This window comes from Anopheles ziemanni, chromosome 3, assembly GCF_943734765.1.
Source record: "Anopheles ziemanni chromosome 3, idAnoZiCoDA_A2_x.2, whole genome shotgun sequence".
In the NCBI taxonomy this organism is placed as follows: domain Eukaryota; kingdom Metazoa; phylum Arthropoda; class Insecta; order Diptera; family Culicidae; genus Anopheles; species Anopheles ziemanni.
In genome coordinates this window covers 5,361,980-5,376,206 of record NC_080706.1, presented here as the reverse complement: position 1 = coordinate 5,376,206, position 14,227 = coordinate 5,361,980, and the positions used below count along the sequence as shown (strand labels likewise).

Genomic DNA, 14,227 nt, shown 5'->3' with positions numbered 1-14,227 from the left:
ATCCCCTGAGGGCGATAGCGCCATGAGAGATCGTGTTGCACCACTCGTCGGGAGGACGCGCTGGCACCAAGCGCCCGATCGTACCGTGTCAGCTGAACCGACGCGGCGATCACGCCCTCGTCTCGGTCACCGGTTGCTGATAGTGAACCGAGAAGATGGACCCAAATCTGTCCGTTATCTCCCTCTCGGGAAGCGAATTAACAATGCACACCATAGGCACAGCGAGGGAGACGACTTTCTCCTAAGGCACGGCAGTGATTGTTAGCATAAGTCGACTGATTGTGTGCCGCGCGCTAACGAACCCCCTGCTTGGACCATCCCATCTAAGCGATTTAGAGCCAGCGGCTCCATGTTGCTTACTCACTCGAACAACAAGGAACGATGCAAGATAACCTCTTTCTTTACCTTCCATTTTTGCTCACCACTTAAGGATCATACAATATGAGGCGAGCTAGGCGACAAGAAGCTTAATTCAAACGCATCCAAGAAAGTAGTACTCTTGACTGAAATACTTAGTTTTACATTTACGTCAGTTATAAAGTGTACAAAATCAGGTAAACCTCTTCCAGCTAGAATGTCGTGCACCTGTACTTAAGCGAGCAACAGATGTAACGCCCTGTCAGATGATGCAAATATACTTTACTACGCGTGGACAAGCCCGCTCGTCGCTACTAGGACACTCTATAGACAAATGGATTAGCGATGACAAACTAAACACTATGCCTTTATGCATGGAAACGGTGCAGAAGTAACCGAAATGACATCTGAAACACCTGTAACCTGGTGGACGGTGGAGTATAGCGTATATTCTCATCGTCTTGTTATTGACACGTCCGATATGACGGTATTTTATTTTCTCATGAAACCTTAATTTGGCCCTATGCCAATACTGAACAATCCCCGAAAAAAGTTGTACGAAAAATAAACAATGGCTCTGAAGGCGGAAGTTCGATTTGCCTTCCAAACCGACACATTGAGCCACGGTCAAGTCGGGGCTTGTGGTTGACAAATGTTTGTGTCTTTTTCTGTATTATTTCCCGACAAATTAGCATTCATTCCTATGGTGTTAATTCAACACAAAAGTTTGGCCAAGGGGTTTGGTTCGCGGGCGATTTAAACGCGTTGCGGTGCTGTGGATGCTGGATGTTTTACGAGGTCCAGAGCTAAAGGTATTACTCTGAAGGTCGGTAATGGGCGGAATCATGAGTTCCAGCTAGAATTATTACACTTTGAAGCATTGATCGTTAAATGTCGTGCCAAGGTCCGTATATGCGAGTGGATTGATTGATTGGAAACAGAAATAAAAAGGCTCTTGGAGTAGGCCTTGGGCTCAAGTTTTCAAAATCGTAGTATCATGTTTGGTAATTACATTGCTTTCAGAATCTGTGAGTTGTTCATCCCTGCTTTAGATTAATCGGTATTACTGGTTCCCACACAAACATTAATCTCACATTTTATGTCGTCACATGATCTCGTACGGTGTTCGGAAGTTTCCTATTGGCTGCTGATTCGAAAGACCTTCAACTGTTTAATTCTTGCAGTCAAATACTCACTTACTTTTATTTTAATTGTTTCATTTTATTCATGTTTTATTGCTGTGATATAAAATGCCGTATTCGTGGCGATCTTACGCACTACGTCGTTACGGCGCAAAATGATTTGTAAAATATAAGGAAATGGAACGATGCTACAGTTCGCACCGAAGGTGAATTATTTTTAGTTCTGCCCAAGAACCCAGATTTTCCCCTTGTGCGTGGCTCGAAAAATGATTCTTTTTCTGTCTTTTTCAGTTGTTTGCCCCGCGGTGTGTAGAGTAATCTCATTTTAAAATGACTTCCTGGAGAATGTTTCAAAGTTAGCGGCTAAACGTTTTACAAAACAGAATAATTCACGTTCGATAAAGGTGCAACCCGTTACGACTAAAGTCGGTGGTGGTGAACAGGCTTTCGGCATTCAACTTTCGCGTTTTAGAATTGAATAAAAATACTACGCACATTTAGAACACCAAAGATATACGCATTCCCCCGGCGATCTCCCCAAAAGGGCAAAGTAAAGAAGCGTGGCCACGTCGCGCAACGCAGAAGTTAAAAATAGCATCACTCCTGCGGGGAAATTCCTCATGCAGCTGCACTTGCACCGAACTGCTGGGTCCGTTGCAGCGAAGCCGGCTTAAGATGCGGCCCAATGCCCGGTTCCGTACGCACTGGCAATGACGTTGCATCGAAAAGGCGGCTTTTGCTAAACGGGAACGCTGAAGCTGGTCTTTCGTCTGCTGGTTGGGTTCTAGATGAAAAGTACCCAAGAGAGAGAGAGAGAGAGATGAGAAGAAAAGTGATGAAGTCGAAGAAGCATAAGGAATGAAGAAGGAAATTGCATTTGCGGATGCATTTGGTCGGCCGTACGGGGACTTGGCGGATAACTGATGGGTGCCAGTACATTTCCATGACAGTCGGGACCAGACGCAGCATATACCCAACATCGAGGAAGATTGTTTCGGCCACATGGTTTGGGTTTGTCCCGAAGTTCCAAGAATTCTGCGGAGGATTTGGAACAATAAGGGATGCAACAAATAAAGGAAGCAATTTGCACAATGTTAAAGACATAAGGCGCAGGCGCTTTAAAGGGCCTTCAGGGACGCACTTGAAGCTGTAGCATTTACAGCCTCTTTCAGGTCGGGGTTTTGCTAGGAAAAACCCTTCCAGACCTTCCTGGAATACCAAGTGGAGGGTCTTTCTTTTTACGTGTTCAAAACTTCTTATTGATCGAGTTTAATCACTATGAAGATGATGGAAAATATTTTATCATCAATAATGAAATACATACATACATACATACATAATGTCCTGTCTAGCTAAAAGATGAGTTGCTTCCTTTGCAATTAATTAGCATTTTGATTAAACGTGAAACAACTTCGTTGGTAGCATGTCCTATCAAGATATTGATAGAAAGAGGCAAGTAAAATGAAATAGCAGAATCTGAAACAGTGATGAATGAAAGAACAAATACACAAACGCATTCTCTCGCGAAACATTTACGCAACATGAATACTGCATGAATGGTTCTATCCCTCGAGCCAAGCCCATAACCCACCGTACAAGTGTAGATGAGCTTCTAGAGGTGGAAACACTATGCACTTTGTGAGCGATTTGTAGTTCTTTTGGTTTCATTCCTTCTTGTCTTTTATGATCTGGCGGATTTTGCCGTACTGTGTGTGTTCTTTTTTGCCAGCGCGCAGTGTTGCTATTGCGTGTTCTTTTTCCCGTTCTCATAACTTTTACTTCTCTATGCCCATCTTTAGCGCGCTTTTCATCTTCGCGTTTTTCCTCCCTCCCTCTTCGTTATGCTTCCTTCTAAGATCGTTCTTGTCGTTCGTCCATTCAAGGCACGTTTTTATTTTATTTTCTCATGTTTTTCTTTTTGTTTCCTAAGATTAGAGCCGACCGGGACCGATATTGACAACACCATGCAACATTTTTTCCGTTTCTCGCTACACGCTTCTAACAATTTATCGGTTCTTTCATTTTCTCATCTCGATTCGCTGTTGCTTGCTTGCGATCGTTGGTTTCCTTTTTTTTGCCGTATTTGCACACTACTCTACACCGGGCTTGCACAGGCAGCCAAAACCACATTCCTAATGTTGTTTTTGTTTATTTGCGAGCATTTTATTTTTCTTTTTTATTTCTTAGCCACTCTTTTTTTTTACTACTTAAGTCCTACACTGAAATTTGCAAATGGACTGCATGATCGCCATTTTCGATCCACACTTTAACTGCTTCACGATCGATAATTGACACCGTTGTAGCAACCTATGTTTTATGAATATGTTGTCGACCACTTGGACTATGTTGTGTGTTGAGTAACTTTCGCATTATGTTCTGATGTTTACACCTCTGGTAACGTGATGGTGTCGAACCGATCAATCGTTTCACGTGTAATCGCTCTTCATATTCAAATGTGAACAAGTTGAACGATTTAAAAATGTTGTAATGATTCGACATGAGGCAAAAAACTCAATTTCTTGTTTTGTCTTCTCCTTTCACCGTCCTTGGCATCTGATCTATTTGCGCTTAGTAAACAATGGCCATTTAGTGTGCTTCAGTTTGTACAGAGTTTTCGGTAAGTTTTCACAACGATGTTTGCCTCTTCTGCCTGGTGTTGATAGTCAGTTTTCGGTGATTACTTCATTTATTTATTGATGTTTTTACTCGTATCAACATTTTCAAAGCAAGATCTGAAAATTTGTGCTACTTTCAAAAATATTGTTTGAAAATTTGAATGTTTTATAATATTTTTGATATTTTCAATCTGGACAAGCGTGTTTTAAGGAACTACTTGGGCTATTACATTGTTTATCTTATTTGTTAATGCTTGTACTAAAGTATGCTGCTAAACATTCCGCTGAAAGTAGCACCACCTACCGCAGACCTCAAAGCCGAGGGTCCACACGTTGAGTGGTTCGCTCTCTCGCGCCATGGTGTGCGTGCCCTCAACCGAAGTCAGGCAACGTGTTGTCGATAATCTTGGCAGCGAAATTCGAATGGGCACCGTCGCGCCTTAAGCGCCAGTTCTCTTGCGGCAGCCAACGGAGCAGCATCTCTGAACACGCGCGCGCGCTACGAACATCGCGACGGAATTCCCTTTGCCTCTGCAGACGTGTACAGTGAGAAAGTGCTGTTGTGTTTCTGCGCCTACAACCTCGCGATCGCACGCGATCGTTGCACAGCACTGCAGGAGGTACCACTATATACCAACACACCCCGCGACAAGACGATCGATCGTCAGTCTGCCAGCAACTCGGAGGACGAGTAGTCGAACGTCGACATTGTGCGCTATCTCACGCGGCTTAATACAGTTCGAGTATAACGTTTTTGCTGAATTCGAAGGATTTACTTCGATGACGGCCGGTGCTTCGATTAACAAAGTGATCCCCACAGCTTAGGCATTGTACATTTGGATTAAAAGCAGAAGTATTTAAAGGTGAATGATTTTCTCAAAATCTTTGAAATGTTCCTACTGTCTATCCTTTTTTGGTAGTTTAATCTGTAAAGCCATTTTTATCTGGTTTTACACATAGACGTTCCAACATAACCTCTCATTTGCTTTTATGCGCAGCCCCTCTGCTTCAGCAACTCCTTCTTAAAGGGCCTATGTTTGGGGAACTCAAATGTCTCTGTTATCACTTTCTGGCCTTTCTTATCGCCCAAAAACGAATGTTTTTCTAATGCAAACACACTGCGCACGACGTTCGAGAGTGGGAAAATATATAGAGAAAGAGCATAAAAAGTAGCTCGTTTCAGACAGTTCCGACGACGAGCTTCAGTTTCTGTTCCGCGTGTGGTTCCACTGCTATGAATTTGTTACGTTGTTTCACCATCTGTCAATATGCAAACCATTTGTGCTTATTAAAAACAAAAAAACAAAATCGGTGGTATTAGTGGCGACATTTTAAGATCCGCTCGCGAACCGATCGCATAAATCGTGAGTCGGATAGGCGACGATCACCGCGACCCCGCGAGCAGCTAAAAATGTGTTTTGTGAGAAAAATTTAAATAAATTTCCCATTCACCGGTTCGGTGACTATCACTTTGTTTTCTGTCTCTTTGATGGTCGCCATCGATGCCCATGCCAAGCAACCCTTTCATTCCATCGTTTTCATTCGTCAGTGCTAGTGACACCCGCCTTTTTACGTAGCGCGTTGGAAGCGGAAGTTTCAAATGAAAACAAACGAATTTCGAGTAGGCAAAAATTGTGTATGCTAGAAGCATAGCGATCGTGTAGGGAAAAGTGTGCAACTGACGAGATTTTTCGGTACAGTTGTAGTCTGGAGTTCTGCCGGGAGTGGTGGAATGTTTCGTACGTGAAAATCCGTCGAATTTCTCCCGGCCTCACATCGCGGTCCAAGGGCAATAAACCTAAAAAGTAACTTCAAGTGGTGTCAACCGCGACCAGTGAACGTAGCCGTCGGAAAGTTCGAGACAGACGGCACATAAAACTCCGAAAGCACAAAAAACAAACGCATTCCCTTCGACCCCTCGTGGCATTTGATCGCCCCAAAATCGTCGAATCGCTGATACAGCAGCGAGGGTAGGTTGAACATTCTGTATGCTACGGTCCGTTCGTTTGATTCTTTTTTTTTTTTGGTTTGTGTTCAATGTACGCCTGTATATGGATTTCGCCGTCTGGAAATGGAGTTCTGAGACAGTAAAAGATCTTCAACACATGTGGGGCTCGCATGATCGCATCGTCGTCCCGGCTTTGGGGGGACCCGCTTAAGTAACAGAGCGGACCTGTGTTTATTTTTGGGCGTGAAAGGAAAAAGATGGCGCGATTGCGTGGGGCATTGGACCAGAGTCCACACGATCGACAATTTACAGCTCACTGCAGGAGCAGCAGCAGCAGCAGCTCAGGAAATGGAATTGGATTTAATTGCTTTTCAAAATTCGCATTTCATTTACCACCGATACATTATGGAACAAACCCATTTTTCAGTCATCTTGCTGTCGGTTGGGTCCATCACCTCGAGAGCAGCTGTGCAAAGTGCCGTGTATCAATGCGAGACACGGTTTTATACCAGACAAATCTGTCATATCACTCAGTCAATAGACGTCGTCTGAAGACTTACTCCAAGAGAACTTTTGATGTCGAGTTTCAGAGTACTCAAAGTATCTCTATTTCTTAATTCAGATGGAATGCGGAGATGTGTTAAAATACTAACTAGGCAATGAATAATTTGTATTATGTAGCATAGTTTCTTATGTTCGATCGTCTCTATCTAAGTCTTGAGTAAGATGTTTGCGCCTATGATCATTAGCTGCCAATACGTGCGATACGCGAATAGATTCGAAACATTAAATTATATTTGATTTGAAAATAGATCCTTAAAAACAGTGATTCAAGAATTCGCTACATCCAATCCCGAAGTCCTTTTCCAGAATTTGATTGAATGATTTATATAAGTTATGCACTTCGATGCTTTCGTGACGTGTGGAAAGATCTCCTTAACGTTTTCATTGCTCTTTCCCATTTATAGCACATAGATCATCCGCCCAACCTGACGCTGTTGGCGGGTCCAGAAGGCACGGTTTGTGAATGGAATTTCCCTTTGCGTGCAACATTGACCGATCGTTCGATGCTTCCTCCCAACCCGCCCCCCGCTCTCCCTTACGTAAACTGACCGACATTCGGTCAAACCTATAGACCCTGGAGGTCTTCACATTCGCCTCGAGCAGCAGTTGGCAAGCTGAGGTCAACCGATTGCTGTTGTTGCTCACGTTTTCTACCGTGCCGGTGCTCTCTCTCTACCTGCCCTCTACCGGGAGGCCCCCATTGGCCAGATATTGATCTGGCGGCGATAAGCACCGGTCGATGCTGTACCGTACACGCGGCGCCCTTCTTATCAGTGAAATTATTCTGCAGTAATAATCATTAGCAACATTTGATTCCGAGGCCACAGGCACACAAACATTCATACTCAGGTGCTGATTTCCGATCGATTGATCGAGAATCATGCTCAACTTTCAGCTTGGGATTAATCCGTCACGTCGGCTTAGTGCAAAACTGGAAATTGGACATCGAGAGGCATTCCGGAAAGTTCACCAGGTGTCACTGGAGGAGTGATAGGAAGTTTGAAGATACAAGATTTCGAAAATGGAGATATAAAACAGGTCCGGCTGGCATCATTCCACGGTTAGCAGTAGTCGCCTTTCTCGAATCTATTTATATCTCCACAGGCGCCGGTTTTATCTGGATTGATCTATCTTGGCGGTTCTTCTGAGCCGGTTGCGTTGAGCAAAGCCTCCAACCCGGAGGTTCAGCAGTCCAAACAGCGTCCGGAGTGCTATGACCTACAAGTAGGCAGCGTCCGGCAGCGTGCTGTCATTGGAGGCCGGCGATGTCGGTATCCATGGAAACGCAAGTGTATCGCGGGGGGGGCTTGTACTGTCCGAACACGCACAGACTGTGTTTGTGTGAGACCGTGTAACGCTTCGGCGTATCGGTCGGGTGTTCGATGGACGCCGCCTCGGTCTCGGTTGTAATTGACTTCAGGTGCCTGCAAGTGCCAGGTTTCTCGCCAAGGTACGACCTTGACTTTGAGACTACGGTCGAATGTTAAAGAGGGGCGGAGAGTACTACAAACAATGAAGAAGTAGAAGCAGTAACACCCTCCCCGCCCACCAGCTCCTCACCAGGTTTGGGAAGCAAAAGTGGTTAAACAACTTGGCCGTCTGTTGATCTGCGCGTCTGGTGCGCCAATCGTCGACCGCGATGTAATTCGCGTAATCGTTCAACAACGTGCTAGGTATTAGCCGGGCAGCCCATGTCTCGGCGGGTGTTCGATTGATCGCTAACATACGATGTTGGGCATCGACGTATGGCCGGTGTGTGTGTGTGTAGATAGAGAGGATACCGCACGGAACACGATCGGATCGACTAATGCGCACACCAAAAATTCGTGTTCCGTCTATAGCGCCACAACCATACCGCCACGCATGACTGGCCACACTCGCAGCTTGGTTGGGCCGGACTGGCGTTCCAACTAACAGATACCGAACTGAAAACGGTTGGGCGGTGGAGGCGCGTGCTGGAAATGTATAAAACATTCGCTAATGACACGATCGCCGCTAATGGTCGCTCGTTGCCTGCCACCAAGACACTGTTGTTGTAGGTTGATGGGTCTTGTACTGTTTGGCAGCTGAGATTTTGAAGTTCCAAAATGTTCACAACACTGAGTCATTTTTAATAAACTGCTTCCAGACATGGTGAAGTTCGGATATGAAACTCGTTTCTGTGGCTACAAAACTTCTGGCATTCTGTCGGTTCCGGGGAAACCAACGCCCACGTTCACCTCCTTCACCCGGTTGCCTAACAACAGGAGTTCGATACTTTTTGGGGGGAATGCAGCCATTACCTTTTTTGGCAAACCCTCGGCCAACCGTTACCGCCACGGATGGACCACTGCAAATAGTGAGCCACTCTGAAAATTGGAAAGGAGAACCTCGTTTTTCCTGTTTGTGCAATGTTGCAAGGCAGGTTCTCGACCAGACCACGCATGGCCGGAATGTTATGCTATACGTCCATCACGTGTAGCTCCAAAAGCGACCATGTTTAAAATGTGCATTTCAAGTATTTCATGGAAATTTGAAATTCACTTGGAATTTCTTTCAATATATCATGGTTGGAAATTCGTGCTCCAAAAGACTTCATTGCGTTGTTACGCGGGAAACCCAGCAGTTTGGTTAGGTGATCTACACGGTGCACGCTTACCTACGACTAGCCGGATTCAACCAGATTGATAGTAGTTCGCGTTCGCGAATTTGGAAGGATTTCTCCAAATCGCATGATTCAGCAACCATTTTCCATCCTCGTGCAAGTGACCTCCGAAACCGTCCTGCGTGTGTGTGTAAAAAGCAGAAAAACAATGATTTCTCTTGATTACATGTGTCTCTGCGCCATTCATTCGGTCGATGATGGTGGTGGTTATTTATTTTTATTTTTTCGTTCGCTCCAATCTTCCAGAAGAAAATACTTGTTGTTGCGCTCAACTGTTGTTTGCGCCTACCAACCACCTGGCGGCGGCAAAAACGGGTGGGCAAGAAGCAGGCGGACAGATGGACGGACGATCGGTTACGCACGACTTCCGTGTGACGCCAGTTAACGGCGCAAAACGGTAGACTAGCGTACCAAAAGTCCGCATTGGGGAGTGAACAAGCGTAGGCCTTTCGTTTGACAGCCCGAAAATGGCTTCGCGAAAGACTAGGGGGGAAAGGAACCGACCATCGGAGGTGTAGAAGATGGAAGGTGTAGACGAGTTTTTATCACAAAAATTATAAATATTAAGCAACCCCTCCCTTCCGCATGCCCGGGGTACCCGTCCGGCTTTGGTCCGTGTCGTGATTGCGATAAGATAAAAAGAAACGTGTTTGAGCTGCCGTACTGCACTCACGTCCAAGAAGTTGAACAATCTGGAAGAAGGAAGTCATACGGGGTGGAACCGGTGGCCATCTGCCTCTTCGTCCGCAAACCTATGCGCCTCATTGGCAGGTGGTAAATCAGAAAAAGAAAAATAGCCAAAAGTCAACTCACCCAAAACTACCGCATGAGTTGGCGGAACACGCGGGACAAGCACCATCACGTGAAGCATATCGCACGTAAACGTGTCGCGGGGAAACCGGTTGACGGTCACGAGTGTTGCCTGAGTAATATCTGGTTGTGTTTCAAATTATTGATCGAAATTTGGAATAACCCAGAGCATTTCGACAGCCCGTCATTAGTCACCAATGAGTTATGAGGTGTGCTTTGAGCTATCAAGGAAACAGATAGCCAACGGGTTGGAAATACCTCTGTTTCCGGGAACTATTTTTCTGAGTTTTGGAGCATATACCGTATGATTCAGCTTAGGGTTTAAGCCTCCGGTGAAGTATTCATGGACGCTCCGTCAATAGCTCAGAAGTCACAGTATGTTTAGATACTGATATGTTTGTTACCTAAATTAAATCTACGTTGGTTTTATGGACGTGGCATAGGTAGGGGGTTGTTTTAAGTAGTTAGCAAATGTGTTGGCATAATTTCGCCTCGTTGTTCAATGAAACATTAGAACCAAAACCGTTTCATTTTAAATGCGAGTCTTCAGCAACGGTTGATTTGAGATCCAAACACCCTGTTAAATTTGTTACGCCTTCGAGGTATGCAATAGACAATGCGTGTACTGAGGAATTTGAAAATTGTATGGACTGATATTTAATTTTAGTCACTCTTTCCTTTCTCGAAAGTAAGAACTAAATATACCGAATCGTTTATACCCTCTTTGTCAATGCTGATTGCTTACCGTTATATATGCTTCCAGATGCCACCTCAAAATACGATCGAATTGACGACCAAGCCGGACGGAGAGAATGGAGCCACCGGCAAGCTTCTGGCCCCCAACGGCAACGGAAAGGTGAAAGAGGAAGACCCGCCGACGACGACGCTGATCGTGCCCCCGGATGGTGGTTGGGGCTGGCTGGTGATGGTGGCCTCGTTCTTCTGCAACGTAGTAGTCGACGGTATCGTGATGAACGTGGGCAGCTTCCTGCGTCCAATCCGGGACGAGTTCGGTGTCAGCGAGGCCGAAGTGGCGTTGGTCAGTTCGCTTCTAAGCGGTTTCTACCTGCTGACCGGTCCGTTTGTTAGTGCGCTGGCCAATAGGTGGGGTTTCCGGATCGTGACCATCCTGGGTTCGGTGGTGGCTGCGTTCGGTTTCTTCGTATCGCAGTACGCCACTAACATCGTGTTCCTGTACGTGACGTTCGGATTTATCGGAGGTGTGGGCTTTTGCTTCATCTACGTGCCCTCGGTCATCACCGTCGGGTACTACTTCGAGAAGTGGCGTGCGGTGGCTACCGGAATTGCTTTGTGCGGCTCGGGTGTCGGCACCTTCATCTTCTCGCCCGTCAACGCGATGCTGATCGAGTCGTTCGGTTGGCGCGGTGCGCTGGTCGCTCAGGCCGGAATCATACTCTCCTGCATCGCGTACGGTGCCATCTTCCGGCCAATCCAGCCAACGGAGGTGACGGTCACGAAGGACCCGGATACACCGGCCGACAAGGGTATCCGGCTGGGCGAAGGCTTACCGACGGTATACACGCGCCCACTGCCGGAAGGTCGGTATGCGTACTCCATGCCGAACAGCTCGCATAACACCTGGATGGGAGCGAATCCGAACTACCAATACCCAACGGCGGCCGAAATCTTCCGCCAGGGCAGTGGCCACAATCTGGATCGGCGACCGTCGCACACCTCCGGCCAGCTGGTCAGCCACAACCTCCAGAGCACTACCAAGAAGCTGGAGAAAATTCAGAAACGTCTAGCCGGCCAGATGACACCAGACGATACGATCCACGCGCACGGATTCCCAACGGCGCACCACGAGCTGAATCCGGTCGGCGAGGCGGACGAGGAGGAAACCGAGAACGGTACGCTGCTAGTGCCACCCGAGCAGCAGACCATCACCGTGACGACGGCCTCGACACGCCGGCATACCGTGTCCGGTCGGCGACCGAACGAACCGGCCAGCTCCCGGCACGGTTCCCGGCGAACGCTGAATGATGGCGCACGTCCTATGTATCGTGACGATATCTTCTTCACCGGTTCGCTAGCCCGTATCCCGCAATATCAGTCGCAGACCTCGCTCGGATACCACATGTCCGTGACCCGAATGCCGACGCAGGCCGACGTCGAGGAGACTGAGACGGAGCAGTGCATGGTATGTCCGGAAGCCGTTCGCCGGACGCTCGCTACCATGTTGGACATGTCCCTGCTGAAGTCGGTGTCCTTCATGATGCTAGCGTTCAGCGGGTTCCTCACGATGATGGGCTTCTTTGTGCCGTTCATCTACGTTAAGCAGCGTGCTACCGCCGGCGGCATGGCCGAGGACGTGTCCACCTTTATCGTGTCCGCCATCGGTAGGTTTTTAGGTTAGACTTCACGTCGGCTGCAAAATCCGTGACGCTTTTTCCTTTCCACCGCTAGGTATCTCCAACACCATTGCTAGGGTTGTGTGTGGACTGCTGACTTCCTTCAAGGACGTGAACGCCCTGCACCTGAACAACGTTGCCATTACGCTCGGAGGCATTGCCACGATGATAAGTGGCATCTACATTACCGAGGCTTTCCAATTTACATACGCCGGTATCTTTGGTATCGCGATCGGTAAGTAAAAAGATGACACCAGCACCCCAATGCCCACTGGATAACGGCGACCTTTTCCTCCACCCCCGTTTTCAGCCTGTTTCTCTGCGCTGCGTTCCATTCTCGTGGTCGACCTGATGGGATTGGAAAAGCTGACCAATGCCTTCGGTATACTGTGCCTGTTCCAGGGTATAGCGGCGTTCCTTGGTGCACCCATTGCCGGTAGGAAGTTACTTCAACATGGGTTCCCTCGCTAGCCAACTAACCAACTTCTTTACTTCTCATTCAGGATACTTTACCCAGCTAACCGGAAGCTACAACGCCTCGTTCTACATCTCCGGCGCCCTGATAACGCTTTCGGCCGTCCTCTGCTACCCGCTCGGCATGGTCAATCGATGGGAGAAGCAGCGTGCCGCCAAGAAAGACTCGCAGAAAATCTAGACACGTACTTTGAGGTTTCCTTGGATCTACCCGTTCATAACCTAACCTTCGATGAGAGCCGATAGGACGAAAGACATAACTTCTTCTCGTAAATAACACGGACAATTGGAGCGAAGGAGTCTAAATTCAGTACCGATCTAGACTGGATACGTTCTAAATGATTGGTTTGAATTATGTGCTTCAGGTTGATGGCTTTTATTGAACTTGTATGACTGTAATGCTAGAGCTTTGATAAGTATCAATCTTTACAGCTTTATCTTTATGAGAACTATCTTTATAGCCGTACGCATGTCCTCTTAATGGCACATATTTAAACGCAAAACGAAAGCAATCGTTTATTTTATATTTTATCCTTCAGTTTACGCGGTTATACGGTTGGTGCCACCATCATTAGATGCACCAACCAAATGGTGTTGAATTATCGATCGAGAACCCGCCTTGGCAAACGCCTAGGGGAAATGAATTACATCGGTGCTAATGGTACACCAAAAAGCGCTCATCGCATAATGTAATGGTGCTTGTTTGAAGCCAGAGATTTTCCACGCAATCGATCCGTACCCCTAGACCTATTTTTACTTTTGTGGTAGCTTTTAGAACCGCTTGAATTGTAACGCCGTTTATCCCAAACATTATGCATGGGGTCTCTAAGACCAGGATTCGAAAGCTTCAATTGCCACGGTGTATAAGTGAAATGTGCTTGAGCCAATAGAAGTTTTAGATCAAAACTATTCTGAATTCGAATAATAAGATTCGCCAGCTATACATAGTACACGTTCCCAGGTTGGCGAAAATACGTTCTCCTCTTAATATTCTAAAGATAAACTTAGAGCCTAGACGATATATACAATAACAGACGATTTACAGAGACTGATGATGAAAAAGTGCTGTCGTAGGAACAAGACGAATCAAAACGACGAATGTTACAGGAGAACCGCGTCCAGAAGGGACCTCAAATAACAAGAATTCCTACACGCAAGGCTAGACCCAGCGCAGTAGTTCCTATAATGCCATAACGATTGGACCGAACGTTTTGTCTTCCACAATTATCTAATAGAGGCAACTTTGAAAGACAACCTATGCTGGTGCCAGTACGATGGTGCTTCCCTTTTATCAGCGCTTC

General features: G+C 46.6%; 1 protein-coding gene across 1 annotated transcript; it reads left to right on the top strand.

The window, feature by feature from the left end:
* Positions 1 to 10,843: 10,843 nt before the first annotated feature.
* On the top strand, positions 10,844 to 13,107 carry LOC131288090 (monocarboxylate transporter 14-like). The gene is made up of 4 exons (XM_058317190.1): positions 10,844 to 12,440; positions 12,508 to 12,687; positions 12,763 to 12,888; positions 12,956 to 13,107. The coding sequence occupies exons 1-4, from the start codon at positions 10,844 to 10,846 to the stop codon at positions 13,105 to 13,107; spliced, it is 2,055 nt and encodes a 684-aa protein (XP_058173173.1).
* The last annotated feature ends 1,120 nt before the right edge of the window (positions 13,108 to 14,227 follow it).